The sequence below is a fragment of the Aedes albopictus genome, chromosome 2, assembly GCF_035046485.1.
Source record: "Aedes albopictus strain Foshan chromosome 2, AalbF5, whole genome shotgun sequence".
Classification (NCBI taxonomy): domain Eukaryota; kingdom Metazoa; phylum Arthropoda; class Insecta; order Diptera; family Culicidae; genus Aedes; species Aedes albopictus.
Genome location: NC_085137.1, coordinates 213,718,429 through 213,735,578, shown reverse-complemented (window position 1 = coordinate 213,735,578; position 17,150 = coordinate 213,718,429). Strand labels below are relative to the sequence as shown.

General features: G+C 40.2%; 1 protein-coding gene across 1 annotated transcript in view; it reads left to right on the top strand.

The window, feature by feature from the left end:
- LOC109420446 (UPF0047 protein YjbQ) overlaps nucleotides 1-17,150 on the top strand; it is a 139,250-nt gene that overhangs the window by 21,159 nt on the left and 100,941 nt on the right. Inside the window, exon 3 of the mRNA XM_062851093.1 lies at nucleotides 1,006-2,795. Coding sequence (XP_062707077.1) covers nucleotides 2,633-2,795 — 163 coding nt within the window. The 5' untranslated portion in view covers nucleotides 1,006-2,632. The remainder of the gene's footprint in view (nucleotides 1-1,005; nucleotides 2,796-17,150) is intronic.

Genomic DNA, 17,150 nt, shown 5'->3' with positions numbered 1-17,150 from the left:
TCTCATTGCACATTAGGGTGGCCCACACTTATATGAAAAACAAAAATTTTGAGAAATGCCAAGTCTTACCTCCTAAATCAGTTGTTGTGGACTCCCAGAAGCTACGTTCAAAATGTGAGCTAAATTGGTTGAGCCTAAGGAGGCGCTCAAAACGCTTGAAGTTTGTATGGGAAAACTTGGCCAAATGTATGCAGAAATTTTAAGTTTTCGAATTTTGCCGCTAGGTGGCGTTCAATAAATAAACCCTTTGGTATTATTGTAGGTGACTATATGCCAAACAACTTTGTCGAAGACCACGAAGTGATCCGACGGCTGTGAAAAAAGTTATACCCTAGGAAAAGTGAGGCAAAGTATTGAGATTTCATTATTGATATTATTCCTTTACATGTATTGGAAACATTCTGTGTCTTCTAACTACAAGTTTTTCTGTATGTTTATGACATACCAGCTTACCTGGTAAATGCCAGTAAAGGGCAACATATATCAGTGTATGTATTGGAAAAACAACAATAAAGTTTATCCTCACTTTACCTAGAGTATAACTTTTTTCACAGACGTCGGATCACTTTGCGGTCTTCGACAAAGTTGCTTGGCATATAGTCACCTACAATAATACCAAAGGGTTTATTTATTGAACGCTTACAGCGCCACCTAGCGGCAAAATTCGAAAACTTAAAATTTCTGCATACATTTGGCCAAGTTTTCCCATAAAAACTTCAAGCGTTTTGAGCGCCCCCTTAGGCTCAACCGATTTTGCTAAAATTTTGAACGTAGCTACTGGGAGTTCAACACAACTGATTTAGGAGGTAAGACTTGGCATATTTCACAATTTTTGTTTTTCATATAATTGTGGGCCACCTTATTGCACATGCTCCTCCCAATGCATTCCTACTTTTAATGCACCAAACAGATCCCTAGCAAACAACGTGGTATATGAACGGTCTCAAATTGTGTCAATACAATATTCCTAAAAAAACGGACATTTCCTACCGAAACTATTCACAGCTCCATCGAGTAATACCCACGAAGATACTATTGAAACAGGCATCCAATTTTTTGAAGATTAAAGAGTAAATCCGCTGAAGAAGCGGAAGTGAGGAGGAACCAAAGATAATCTCCACGGGGCGGAAGAACTGAACTGCGGGAAAAGTGCGAGCTGCTAGCTATAGTACCCCTTACATTAGCAGGAGACAGAGTGTGCGAGCGAGAGAGGACGACGTCGTCGGTGTTTTCCTCACGTCACGTCAGATTGCGTTAGTCGTCCTGCGGAAGGATTCGCCTGCATACCAAACCTAGTGGTGTATAACTCTGACTGAGCTGCTCTGAGCACGAGAGAAACAGAGAGTAGTGGTTTCGAGTGTGAGTTTTTAATTCTCGTCCTGACAGCCAGCCAGCAGCATGCAGTGAGCTGGGAGTGAAATCCGCTTCGGATTTTCGGTGAAGAAAGCAAAGGCACACTTACTTGAAACGGGCAAGAAAGAAGGAAAAACCTGGTGGAAGGTTAGTTTTCGAGTGAGTGTTGGGAGGAAAAAAATAAATTTAGGTTTTTCCTCGATTAATCAGAAGCCTCATTACGACGACCGCACACAATCGATCGATCATTGTGAAGTCAGAGATAGTTCGAAGGACCTTGGTGTTTTTGAATTCCTTCAGAGTTCATTTGGTGCTGTGTATAGATATTTTTTTCTCGTCCTATTGATATAGTTCGGATTATGTTCGTTTTTGTGTAAGCTGCGGATCAGCGAAAAAATTTTGTCATAATACGAAACAAGCAATACGGTCGACGACTGAGAAGAAGAGTAGTAGTGCATTCCAAGGAATCGAATCGAAAACCGAGATTGTCCGTGTGTTTCCTTCCAGTTTCTATCTGGGGCGTTCCGAAAGAGTAGTGCCAGTGCCAGTCGTAAAACAACAATCAACGCAAATTTGCAGAGGAATCACTCCGTAATTGAGGAGAAAAGTGTATTTACCTGACGAGTGTGAATCACTTGAATCAAGTGTGTAAATTTGCCTTCTTGAAGTTATAGCAAAGATTGATAGAAATAAATAAAAAAAGGTGCAAACACCTGGTGGTTATAAGAAGAATAAACAAGCAGAGCCCCGCGACCATTGAGTGAGTGCAAAAAATTTGAGTGAATCGGTGCAGAAACAGTTCGTCACGACGTCGACCAACAGCAGTAGCAAGGTACCACCGACGACAGCAGCAGGAGGAGGGGCAGGATCGGCAGCAGCAGGACCATCTGCAGCATCTGCCTCAGCAGCATCAGCAGGGGGAGAAGGGGGAGGACGTCGTCGTCGTTCCCGCAGTCAGGTACCAACGACCAATAGTAGTAGCGTCGGAGGAGGGGTCGGCGGAGGAGGCGGAGGCGGTAGTGCCAGTGCCAGCAGCCGGCGAAGCAGCAAAACGGATTACCACCAATCGTCCAATCGGCGGAGAAGTCCTCCTTCTTCGGTCACTGACGATTCTTCCTCCTCGCTACTGCTGTCGGTGTCGGTCGGGGGTCGCACGGCGGGGGGCACGGCAGGCGCCATTGAACGGGAGCGTGAAAGCGGAGGCGGAGGCGGCGGAGGTTCGGCCACCAGTCATCAGCACCATCCACATCCGCCGGACTCGTATGAGAAGAGTCACAACATGGCTTCGTCCAATCACCGTGGCATACAGATTGGCTCGGCTTGGTTCCAGCGGAAAATCAATCTGCGACCGCAGCACCGGGGCGTCCATCTGGTGACCGAGGAGATCCTGCGACAGATGCCCGAGCTAGGGCAGTTTTCGGTCGGGCTGTGCCACGTTCAAAGTAAGTTTAATTACGATTTCTATTTTTATCTCTGCTTCTATTTATATTGCAACTTTACTTGTTTCCATCAAATTGCGCTAAAGCCACATGAAAATCATTATGCTGATACTTTATTGGGATTTATGTAGCTGATAGCGTGTACTAGTTTTATAAAAATGTAATGTGATGGCTAAATTTCCTCAAATTTCTATACTTTTTTGCAGCTTTTTGAGTATAACAGATACGTACAGATACTCTGACATGGAAAACGATTTCTTCTGGGGATTTTTTTTTTCAAAAATATCTTTACGAATCATCTATTAAAGTTTGTTTGTGCAACGCAAGTGTGCCCTTTTGCCACGAAATTGATTTGAATATAGAGTAAGGTGGGGCAAAAGTTCGGCCCTAGTTGAAAATTCAATATTGTTCAAAAAACCACAGCAGATAAAAATAAATGAATACCATTTGGTTATTCCACCATCCATGAGCTAAAACTTTGCTGAACAAAGTTACGCCAAATGTCTTTTCAAATTTAAGTTATAACATGTTTTGTAAGTATGCGTCTAATTCGAACTCTTGCCCCACCGCTGGGGTAAAAGTTCGAATCTAGTGTTTGAGGAGTTTAGCAAACCGTAACACAAAAGTGTAGAATTAGCATAAGTTAAAATACACATAAATACAAACAAAAAAAAAACCGTAACACAATATGTTGACACTTTAGTAACAGGAATACCTGAAACCAATTAACATTTGATGTTTGATGTAGAATACACTTGTTACGTAACACACTTTAAAGCTCGATCTGGACTTTACCCAAATTAGGGTTAAATTAACCACACCAAAAATTAGTAGTTTTTCGCCAAATCCAAACAAAACGACAAATTTGTATAACTTCGACCGAATTATCTCACTAGTTTCTTCATTTTTAGAGATAAAATGTAAATTTTGAAGAATTTTAGGTTTTTACCTGAAGTTGCCACATGACTCGAACTCTTGCCGCACAGTCCGAACTTTTGCCCCATCTTGTGTAAAATATGATTTCCAAATAAGTTATACATACCAAAGCATCTTCAAAGTATACCTAGTTACGCCCCAAAATAAAAGACCGAGTTCGAATTCATTACAATTCCAATCCGCGCGTTGGAAGTACCATCGCAAGTTACCTTTTTTTTTGGTAAAAAACAACATTTAGTGATAACTTTTCGAAATATTAATCAATTTTCATATTTTTCAAGTGAAAAACTCACATTCTAAAAGGTTTTGAATAACTTGACACACGAAAGAAAGAATTTGAATTGAGCTCAAAAACCTCAAAAGAAACACTTTTCCCACTCTACTCTACATATGTTTTGAAAGCAAGTAACGAAATATCCGGCAATAAACTGAAAAAAGTTTTGGAATGCATGTTAAAAATGGACCGATTTAGTAAAAATTCGTATAAATAATTAAATCGCTATAACTTTTGTGAGATAAGTAAAACGTTTTTCATAGATCTTTATATAAGTCATAAATGTTAGAAAATTCATTGCATACGGTTTATGGAATCCGGAGACATAAAAGTTCAAAGTTGGCTATCGGATAGTTATGACTAACTAGACTCTAACTTCGTGTAGAATAGCCCGATTCTTCCCAAATTTGGACCATTGATAGACAACTAGTTGACCATCTTACATTTAAAATTTGAGAATATCTGATGCACTGTTTGAAAAGTTATAAGAAGTTGACCATTTTTTGAAAAATGCAAATTTTGCCTGTCCCGGTAATTTTGTCTATCCCCTGTAGTATTGTGATTGAATTCAAAATGTGGGTAATCGTGCGATGAGAAGTATGCTTATTTATGACCTGCTTGTGGAGTTTCGCAAGGAACTCTTTTTGGGAATTTTTCCGGACTTGATTCTGGGATTCTTCTATGAATTCGTTCTGGATTCTCCCAGGCATTCTTCCCAGGATTCCTTCAGGAGTTCCTTTCTTGGTTTCTCCAGCAATTTTCTCCATGGTTCCTTGAGGAGCTTTTTCTGAGATTCCTCGAGAGGATTCCTTTGATAGCTTCCTCTGGGATCCTTCCAAAAGTTTTTCGAGAGATTTTTAAAGGGGTTTAATTTTTAATTTCTGGAGTCCTCTGGGTTTCCTCCTTCCCGGATTTCTTCAAGAATTTATTCTGGAATTTCTCCAAGAGATCAGTGATTCCTTCAGGAATTTCTTCCTAGATAGACCAGCCTCAGCAAATACATTGAAATACGCCTAGGAGGGGCGTAATCCTAGGCGTATTTTAATGTATTTATAAAAACTTATCCCGTTATCATATAGAGGGGAGTCTACTTTATGTGTTACTGGTTAGAAATTAAATGAATGATGGGATACGTTCAGGAGAAACTGGAAAAGCAGAAATTTGCAATGGCTGTTACGCCATTTCCAAATGTTAGTCTATATTTTTCCAAGAACTGAGACTCCTCCAGAAATTCTTCATGGGTTGCTCTTCCTGGGGTTGTATTAGAGATTTATCAAGGAGAAATTTATGGAATTCTTCCAGGGTTTTCTTCTGAGCTTTCTAAAGATGTTCCATCCAGGATACCTACGAAAAATTTCCACAAAAAATCCTTGTGAGATTCTCCTGGAGTTCTAAGATTCGCCATGGAATTCATTCCAAGATTCCTCCAGAAATTCGATCCGAGATTCCTTTAGGAATGCCTCTCGCGATCACATCAGGCATTTATTCCAATAGTCCTCCAAAAACACGTTCCAAAATTTCTCATAAAATTCGTTTCGGTATTCCTCCAGGTTCTTCTTCTTCTTGGCGTAACGTCCTCACTGGGACAAAGCCTGCTTCTCAGCTTAGTGTTCTATCAGCACTTCCACAGTTATTAACTGAGAGCTTCCTCTGCCAATGACCATTTTGCATGTGTATATCGTGTGGCAGGCACGAAGATACTCTATGCCCAAGGAAGTCAAGGAAATTTCCTTTACGAAAAGATCCTGGACCGACCGGGAATCGAACCCGTCACCCTCAGCATGGTCATGCTGAATGCCCGTGCGTTTACCGCCTCGGCTATATGGGCCCAACTCCTCCAGGTATTCCTTTGAGATTCCTCCAGAAATTCTTTCTGGGATCGCTCCAGGAATGCCTTCCCGTAAAGGAACTCTTGGGGGAGTCTTTGATAACACTTCTGGAGAAATCCCAGAAGCAGCTCAAGCAATTTTGGATGAAGGAAGAAGAACAAAAGGAGCTTCTAGAAGGAATGTCAGGAGGAACTCGTTTCGAAACCCCAAATGAAATCTCTGATACATTTCAGAAAAAAAAAATCATTGAGAGTCCTGAAAGGAATTCCTGGAGGAATCCGAGAAAGAGCTCCTGGAGGAATCTCAGAAGGTGAAATACACAAATGAAAGAATCTCGAAAAAAACTTCTTGAGGAATCCTAGGAGAAACTCCTTGAGGAATCCAAGAAGGATCTCATAATGAAATCCCTGTAGATACATCTAGCTAGAGACATTTTAGAAGGAGCTCCTGGAGGAGTTTGGAAAAAAACAAACTCTGCAGGAACCTCGGAAAATATTCCTGGAAAATTTCCGGAATCATGGAACGATATTCGTCCCAGGAAGGAATATTATAGAAATCGTAGAAGGGATCCTGTACGGAGCTCCTGGAGGAATTTCAAAAAGAACTATTGCGGGAATCTCAGAAGGAATCCCTTTAGGAATCTAAGAGAGTTTCTGTCACTCCTGGAAGAGTCCCAGAGAGATCTTATGGAGAAATCATGAACATATCTAAGAAAGAATCGTAGTAGGAGTTCCCAATTTTCCGAGGAATTCCGAGGATTGCTTCAGGAGTACCTTCTAGGATTACTCAGGGAGCTCCTTCTAAGACTCTTCAAGAAGTTTATTAAGAAATTTGTTCAAAGGTTTCCTCTGGGATTCTTTCAGAAGCATCTTCTGAGATTCGAAAACAGGTTCCATCTAGGAGTTCTCCAGGAACTCCTTCCGGGAATTCCTTCCTGGTGTTTTCTCAAACGTTTCATTCCAAGGATGCTCCAGGATCTCCATTCTAGGTCTCTTCAGGAAACTTCTTTCGATATTCTTCCTACCACTTGTTCATAAATTCTTTCTGTTATTCTTCCACGAGTTGAAGAAACCTTCTTAGATTCCTAAATGGATTTCTTCAAGGATTACCCAAATAGTTCTTGAAATTCCCCCAGGAACTCTTTAAGAAACTCCTCCTGCGGTTTTTTCTACGAATTTCTTCCAGGATACTGCCAGGCACTCCGGAAATCCTCCAGGATTTCTAAGGTACTTGCAGAACTTATTTCCGAGATTTCTCCAAGTGTTGCTTCTGAGATTCCTCTAGACTAGAAGTTTTCTTAGGGTGTCCATGTGGACTGTGAAGTGCTCTCTGGGATTCCTCAAGGAGTTCCTTCTAGGATTCCTCAAAGTTTTTTTTTCTTCTAAAATTGATCATGAGTTCTATCTGGGATTCCTAAATAAGCTCCTTCTGACATTCCTCTAGAGTTGGGGATTTCTTAAGGAGTTCTTCTTCCATCTTCTGAGGGATTTCTCCAGAAGTTGTTTCCAGAACTCCTCCAAGTGTTCTTTTACAAAAAGGCATTCCTAGAGGAATCCCCAGGAAAAATCCTGGAGGAATCCCGGAACGAATTCCTGGGTAAATCCTGGAATCCTTTGAGGAAACCTGGAACTAACGGAAGAATCTCATATGGAATTATTTGAGAAATTTCGAAAGGAATCTCTAGCAGAATCCCTGAAGATGTTTCTAGAGAGATTCAGAAATTTTGGTATCACATTTTAGAAATCTCAGAAAAACTTCTGAAAGCATCTCAGAAATATCTCCTTGAGAAATCCCAGATAAAACTCTTGGAAGAAACCCAAAAGAATTTCTGGGAATATTTTTTTAGAAATAATTTAAAATATAATAACCTGGAGGAATCCTGGAAGTTTTGGAAGGTGTTCTTGAAGGTATCCCGAAATAACTACTGGAGGAATCCAAGATGAATGCTCTTTAAACCGGGAGCGATCGCGTCGTGTACTGAGTACACGCACTATGAAAAACACACACTTGGGGTACACAGCGTAAGCGTGGTGTCGCTTAGGGTAGTCGAAGACGCGACTGCTCGAGGGTTAAGAATTTTAGGAGAAACTTCCAGAAGAATCCCAGAGAGAACTTTTTAAGGAATCCTAATCAAACTTCTCAAGGAATCTCATCAAAATCTTCCTGAACAATCCCAGGAGGAATGCCCTGGGGGAAACCGTGAATATATTATTGAAGGGATTCATAGGGAAATTCCGCAAGAAAGTCCTGGAGGACTCCCATAAGGAGCTCCATAAGCAGGTTTTGACACACTTCTCAACGCAAATTTTAAAATAAATCACAACACCACATCTTGCTTCAGTATATTTTTTCCAGACTCCAAGCGAAATGTCTTGCTCCAAGGTTTACCCAGAAACCCACCCAACAGCTTTGAATTGTCACAAGGGCACATTCACCCACGTCCACGTGCTGGGGATATTGTCCTACTTGCGTACAAGCTTTGAAGAGAATATTTTTATCTCGTCATCAATGTTGCCGAGATGTTGTGCACGTTAATTATGCCGAAGGTTTCGAGTCTGCATTTGCTCAGCCTGAACTTCATTAAATACTATGGAATTCCGCCCATCGCCACCGAAGCCGTTGAAGCGCATGCAGATTCTTCTCGAGTATGGTCCAGATCTCAAGTTCATAATTCTTATGAACCTTTTACATTTGGCCCAAGAATGTTACCACATGTTACGTTTGGTACATTTGAAGCAAGAGGTGATTTTTTCTTGACCGCATTTTCGTCTGGAGTCTATAGTTGGCACGACTTCCGTTAATGACGCGCCTCCGCATTTCACGACTCACTCTCATTCATCATCTCGTTGTTATCCCTGTCTATTGTAACACTGTTTCCTAACAGAATATGTACAAGCCGTGTTTGTTTCCACACGCTAACGCCGCTCAGCACTAAAGTGCATAATTTCCAGACTACACCAAAAATGTGTAACCCTTGCACATTTACAAAATCTGCTCCAGTGTCCGCAAAATCGTTAAATTCGCAAAAATTTTTGTACGCCAATCTAGCTAGGTTTACTAGTGACCTTGGAAAACAAAAAAAAATCATCATTTCGCATCTAGACGAGTGTACGAGCTGTTTTTTGAGAATGTGTAACTGTCACTCATTTTTGTGTGGTCTGGAAATTATGCATTTATGAGTAGGCCTTACACATTTTAGTGCTGAGCAGTTTTAGCGTGCACTACTTTCGAAACGTTCCCTATCAGTTCCACATTTGCTGCTCCGCGTTTCAGGCGAGTGAACGGCTCCACTACCCTTATGTACATGGCATACGTAAAGCAAATAAACTGACCGGATTTCGTGAAAATGTTACTTTTGCTGGTTTGGTCTGTTTTTATATTATCTGTGCATCCTAAAATATTTCTGAGCGTTATATTTAAATTTAAATTTATAAAAATATAAAACAATACTCCTGGAATACTATTATCGTATCATTCATGTCACATTAGACCATTCGTTTGATCTGCAAGCATCAAATTTGCTAACAGTCCAGTATTTAGAGGAATGTATTTTCAAACTATTCTACATCTTCTGACACTTATGTTAAAGCTAAATAAAAACACGTTTTGCTAATACATTAAGTTTACACACCTTGCTGATCTCTTGCTGGATTCGCAACGGAAGAATAACGTGTCTTCGTATGCCACACAGGTATAGCATTTAAGCCAAAATAGCACTGCATAATGCATACCGGCAACACGGCGCCGCAGCCTCTCTGAATGCATCTGCACTGTTCTCCGCATTTTGCTGTCATAGTGGTGGTGGTGGTAAGTTCCGCTCCATATACGGCTGATGTTGAGTGTTTCTTGAAACTATTGTCAAAGCATGATTACGATTGTTATACAATGACGTAAACACACTTGCGATGGCATTTTGGTTGCATACGTTGTTAAGAATGTTATTTCAGACATTAAATTCTAATTTTCGGTAATCTCCCTGAAGATTACTCTACCACGAGGAGTAATATTAGGGTCAATGCTCAAAGCATCAGAGCAACATTGTTCGTCCTCATTTGAATGTTGCTTGCGTAGTCGAGTAACCCGGAGCGAGGGCGTATTAGTGAGTTACGTTACGCTGTCTGCTTGGTCGTGCCCTGTTCGGGTGCTTTCTCGCTCATTCGGCAACGATGACGACGACGACGGATGGACGAAACACTCTCACGGAAAATTTCATTGATAGTACTTATCTGTCAATTGCAGGCAGGCACTCTTCTGCTGCAAGCACGATGCTGTGGGTGGTGGAATGTGGGCCGCCACCGGATATGTCACCGGGAGAAGCGGAGAGCTCGCGTGGAAGGACACTCCGACTACGAGTTGAAATGAATGTGACCGATATGGGAAACGTCATTATTATAATACACTAATACCACTTTTTGTCCTTCTCGAAGAAAGACGCCTCGGAAATTTTCTTATTATTGTTTTCTTCGTGTATTTCACTGAATGGGACACCCCCATTGCGTAAGAGTCCTTTGATATTTCCGCTCTCAGCCGTATACAGTTTCATAACGACCTGTTTCATCTCTTATACCTACTGATTGTACTTGCTAGCTCAGACAACCGGGCATGGAGAATAAAACATCCGTTGATTGATTACATGTCTACTCATTAGATAGACGTTTATTGCAACAAATGATTTAATGTAAACACTTGCAAATGGTTCCGATGATTACTATCAGCCCGAACGAAAGAAAGCGTGCCTTGGGCGTGCAAATGTAGACGTTATAGACATTCATTTTTGATACGGTAGCGTGGAATCAGGCGATCATTACCTACCTGCAATTTACAATCTCGCTACATATGTAGCTTACTACTCATACGGTTATGCAGCTAACCCAAATCTTATATCGCATGTTGCACGGCAAACCATCACAACTAATACAACTAACGCGTGGAACATATCGGATCTGTACACAGGCAAAATACTATACTTATAAGTACTTCATCTTCCAATACTGGATCCCTACTAATAGTGACCCTCAGCAATTGGATTTTTAAATTTGGAACAAAATAATTATTTAACATTTTTATACGAAAGACCATCTTTTTCTGAGCTACTATGATTTTTTTCAGATTTTTAGAACTTCCCTTTGATACCAAAAATCAATTTCTAAGAGATTTTTTGAAATCACCTTTTGACAGATGGGCAACTGCTTGACAGCTCCGCCCAGTACAAAATGCGACGAGGGGTGATTCGACAAATCGCTCACATACAAACTTCAAATTGATTTTTGAATAGGTTCCCGGGCGCCAAAATTTATGAAAATTTGGATTTCGGCTCAGTTTGACATGCAGATTCAGAATATGGAATTATCTCAACACCGCTAAAGAAGCTAAATTCGCAATTTTCCTGCTTAAATCTGTTTCTACTGGTGATCTTCCAGGACAGTAGTTCCATGTGTTTAATGACGTTGGAAAGCGAAAAACGAATTTGTAAATGTAAACGCGTCTAGGGAATAACTATAAGTTAAATTAACTAAAATTTAGCCTAACATCATTGGAATTTTCTAGATAAATTTCTGAATCAGTTGTAAACTGAGTCACTCTTGGCATTCTTACTTAGTAGTGAACGGATCTGATTACAGAGTATTGTTCGCAATACTTTGTTCAAAAAACACTACATACTTTTGTGGTCAATTTCCTTTAACGTCCATGACTTTATATGTTTATAATTCAAACTACTGACAAGAAGCTTTTTCATTTAGCGGGTAACATTATTGTCACACGTTATTGGGGTCTCCAGTTAGCCTAGTGGTTAAGGCTATGGATAGCCGATCCGGAGACGGCGGGTTCAATTCCCGTTTCGGTAGGGAAATTTTACCTCACAATATCAGTAGGTTGACTCCAGAGGCACGACCTCCACCATTTGGGAAATTTGTGCCTTACCATATAAATTCATGCAAGAAAAAACAACCCCTTCAATTAATAATTGTGGAAGTGCTCAAAGAACACAAAGTTGAAGCGAGGCAGGTCAAGTCCCAGAGGGGACGTAGAGCCGTAAAGAAGAAGAAGAAGAATACTTGTTATTCCAGGGGCCTGTAGCATAATGAAAATTTTACTAATAATATTAGTCTTGTAGCTTGTAGCTTATAATTTTCTGTTGCATAAAAATACTACAAGTACAAGTTACAAGTCCAATACTACAAGTCGGATGGACTAATATTATTAGTAGAATTTACAAGTGTATGTTGCATAAACAAACTACAAGTATAAAATAATAGCTATGACTTGTACTTTTGATTACAAGTCTCAAAGGTCTTGTAAAATAATTTAAAAGTTAGATTTAAAGTATTGCAGAAGTCATATTTAGTTTTGAATATATCGATTTACCATTTTGATGAACTCAAAAGATATTATTTATCTAACATGTCAACCTTAATTCCAGTTTTCGACGATTAAATTTGGCAGTATGTATTCGAAACTCATTGAAGAGAAAATTGCGTTGATGTACACTTTGTATCCAAAATATAATTTCTGCTGAGTCTCTCAAGTTTTCCAAATTTTCTACAATACCCATCTTTGATTGGAGGTTCTTGGTAAAGTTATGGTTATTATGGTCACTGCATAAGTACAGGTAAAGTTGCAGATGCGAAATAAATTTGAATCAATTGCTTGTATTGCGCATCATTAAGCTAATCAAGAGCTACAATATACATACACTAACTCGAATCGAGTTGCGACGTATAAAAGTAGGTAAAAGCTCAATTTTTGCATCCCAGATCACTTGGGATTTCAACAAGAAGCATAATACATGTTGCTAAATCTTTATGCATTGTTTTTCAACCATCACTGTTAAATCTTTGGGACATTTTACTAAAAATCTAGGTACTTGCAGTGCCATACTTTGTAAAAAAATATTTCGCCAGAGCGGCCGAAAATTATCCAAACAGCATATGCTTTTCTTCATCTATCGTATAAAGAATGCAAAACTTCGGAATAAATGAAGCTATTTCCGGATGTTACGCGAAAAATGCAGAATATAAACAAACATCAACTGCCATTTCAAATTAATAGTGAACTGTCGGATGAATTTTGACAGGTAAATGAACCAAAACAACTTGTATTTTCATGGTCACTAATATTACAAGTGCTAATAATATTAGTGGAAAATTGAGCCTTTATGCAACACAAATTATTAGCACTTGTAATATTAGTACTTGTAACTTGTAACTTGTAGCTAATATTATTGGCCCGATTATGCTACAGGGCCCTGGTGGAACCAGGCTTGGCATAAGTCACCGTTGGCAATCACTTTCATGTAACAGAAAATATTTTTCCGCATTCACATTCGCTTCATCGCAATAGGCTCATCAAATCGTCTACGCCGTTGCTCTGGAGCTTTTTCGGGTTGCGAACGTCTATTGAAAGAAAGGTTCAAGTAACCATAGAAAACTTCAATGAAGTTTTTCAAACAACGACCGTCATCGACTACTTAATCGAAGGTCATGAAGGTCATTGCAGTAGTTACAAAACTACAGTGTTCATCCAAATTACTCCACCGTTTTGAATTCTGACCTCTGAGAATTTGTTTTCACGAGTAGTCAACACTCTTGAGTTATGAAATATAATTTATGCAATTCAGTATCATAGTTTCAATTTTATACTACTCATTTCAGTATCATAATGATCAACTTTTCCGTACCGGTTCATTATGCAACTGAAATGAGTTGCATAATGAAAAATAGTTGCATAATGTTCATAATGCAACTAATTTGGGTTGCATTATGAACATTATGCAACTCAAATGAGTTATATAACGAAAATAATCATTGCATAAAATTTTGTATGGAACTCGTTGCAAAACTCGATTTTTCAGCACTCTTCGTATTTACTACTCGTGCTGAGAAAATCAATTTTTTGCAACTTGTTGCATAAATAACTATTAACACAGTGCGCTAGGCTAACTGCTAGCAAGAGCGAAACTACGGATTTTGGCCAGGGGGTGCACTAAGAACAAATGTTCATTAGTTCATCTATTCATCATTCAGCGCCCCATATCGCACATCATTGCATCTAAATTCTTCTAGGGAGTGCGTGGCACCCCGGAACCCCCGGTAGTTTCACCTATGACTGCTGGCCGCAGTAGGAACGACCTGTTCTTTCAAATGTGTGCTCTCACATATGACCAAACCTTTTTCAGAAATACATAAGACATAATTAAACAAAAACATTTGCGTCACATATTTATTCACATAAATACAATTTAGTTCAATATTATTCACTTTATTATGACTTCAGAGGTACTGTCGAATTTTCAGGACAGCGCATGGAACGATGTGGGCCGAGGGTTGGGATTGAACATGAAATCAAAATCCAAAAAAAAACGATCATCTTCGTTGTTCTTCCGACACATTTAGTACTGGACCAGATGAAATCATACAGTGTAGAGACTTGACCAACTAAATGCGTAAGCTTACGTTCCGCCTATGTTCAGGAACTTTGGGAATGTTCGGCATGTCGATATCAACAGGGCAACGTCACCTTATCGGTCCTTGTTCTTCCAGGGGCTCTTTCTCTAAAATAAAACGGGAAATGTGACTTTCCAATGTCAAATAATTCTGCAAACCTATACCTACCAATTATAGCTATACACCAAGCGATGCGCGGACGATTACGGAAACGGTAACAGGAATCGCGTCTAGGTCTAGTAATCGGCCAAGAAGAGTGAGGTTAAAAAATACCATTAAGAGGGTTGATGCATTGACGTACACAATTTTCTTCCAGTAGTAATTAAAACGTAAAATTACGAAATGTTTGAGGTCGTGAATAAACCGTGACTGATGGTCCAATTGACTGAAGGTCAGAGCCTGGGATGGTCGAACAAACAAACAAATCGTTACGGTCAACAATGATTTCTTGGTTACGATTTGCCCATTAGCGTATGTGATCTATGGTTGCTAACATCGCGAGTGTTTGCGCAGGTCGTTACGAGCATAACCGTAGCATACCTACTTGTGAATCTCGTGACCAATGCCAAGCCTGGGTGGAACTAGTCCGACTGGGTTCCAATCTAACGCTTGCTTGCAGATTTCGTTTCCGCCCCTGCGTAGAATGTGGCCGACCCACCTCCACTTTCGCTCCCGAATTCTAGATGAACATTTGAAAAGGGCCTATCTGCTTTTTGTAAACAAACATGTTTCTGTCTCTGTAGGGCCCATCTGCATCCACCCACGCACATCAACACCCTTAACAGAGATAGCTTGAAGAACACTCTTTCTGATAAGGGTGTTGATGTGTGTGGGTGGATGCACATGAGCCCTACAGAGACAAAAACATGTTTGTTTACGCAAAGCAGATAGGCCCTTTTCAAATGTTCGTGTAGAATTTCTGTCGCTATCGGCTTTTGATAACATCAACGATGTAACTAGATCTAATTGTGAGGCCACCATGCACGAATTATATACCGCAGGCATCTATTGATGAAGACCTGCAGCCATTGGGTGTTATTCACTGATACACACCAAGGTTCACTGGCGTACAGCAGTACAGATTTCACGTTCCAGTTAAAAATTTGGATTTTGGTGCGTCGACTGATCTGGATGTTTTTCCATTCATTTCTTAAACTCGCAGCCCTCGTCTTCTTGATCCGTGCACCTATGTCGCTTGGTGTCGCCATCGGCCAACATTTGGCTACCAAGATATTGAAAGCTTTCAACATTCTCCACTGCTGGCCCAGCTACCTTTAACCTGTAAGGGTTGACCGTGTTTACATCTAACAATTTGGTCTTGCCTGCCGCCGAGGAGCGATTAGCAAGATCATCGAGCTTGCTTTGCATATCAGAGTGCCGTTGAGCTAGGGGCGTCTGATCTGATTGAAAAAGAATCTACGTAGTTAATGGACAGCGTCTCAATAATATGATAGTATGGAACAAGCTCACCAAGTTTAAATCTCTTCATTTGCACATATTTCTTCCCGTTTTGTTACCGCACAGATTTCGGATGCACCACGCGTTTCTCCCGTGTGTTTGGCTTCCCATTGAGTGCTGCTGATCATGGTGAGTCGACATCGATGCCATCATCTACGATAACTGCACCCAGTTATTGGTCCCCAGACGCGCGTGCCGCGCTCGCCGATACTCCAAATGACTAGAGATTTATCTACTAAACTCACCACACCGCGCCGCCGGTCGGTCGGTCGGTCGGTTGGTCGGTCGTACCTTATCGTTTACGGCACTTACACATCACTTTCCCAGGCTGGGCATGTCAAAGCAAAAATGGCAAAAATCGCATCGCCAAACGCGTTGTAAATGACGATACCCCGATGCGATGATGCCCGTACGTGAATGGGTTTGCTTGTATGGAGAGAGAGATAGAGCTAGACCTAGGTATACTTACGTGCGCGCGTTTAAAGTAATTATGATAAAACGATGATAATGAAAACCGTAGCGCACCATCGCGCCCATCAGTGAGGACCGGTGGTTCTAAAATATGGTTTAATTACTTAGTTTGACTCACTATAGTTAGTTGACTCGGCAGTCTCGGAGAAGTTGAAAGCGTTCGCTGCCTTATCATATACATATAGCAGTACTGGTTGGATGCAAATGGAATACGCATACCCGTCGAATAGTGACTATCAACTACGCACTATTCTTGATATTTGCAGACCTCTTGACAAGATGTATTTTTCGCGTAAGTGCTTCATAGATTGTCAGCGTTAGAATATAGAAATCAATGCTCAATAGACCCGCCCAAAAACAGTTCCACAAGACACACCCCGAGATTATACCTTCCGGTAAAAGCAATCTTTGAAAACTGGAGCAAGTAACATGAAATATATACGGATTTTTTTATTTTTATAGAATGAGAAAATTTGCTGATCAGATATCCAAGCTCCCGAATGAGGAGCGGGGCAACTCAACTTGCTATAATTCTGCGGCCCGCTATTTTCTCTGTACCGTGCCATGCCCTAATATCGTGTGCCTCCTAATACCGTGTATTTGACAAAAAACTCAAATATTTTACTAAGTGTATTATTTTTTTAACTGAGTAACTAGTTCAATCATTAGCATATAAAATCGCACCAAATTAGGCGTGATAAATTTGGCACATATTTACAAAAAACAAGCGATTAAAAATGTTTACAGAATGTTAGTGCAAAGTACCAATACACGGTATTAGGGCTTGGTTTCTTTTGTGTTTTAAATACCGTGTTTCGGCTAAAACTTGCAAACTGAAAATATTATTGATACTTTTTACTACGTGAATCAATTGCACAAACCTCTAGGCAACGTTTGATGCACAGGTTCTTTTAAGTATGAACTTGGCATAATTGATATAGTGATG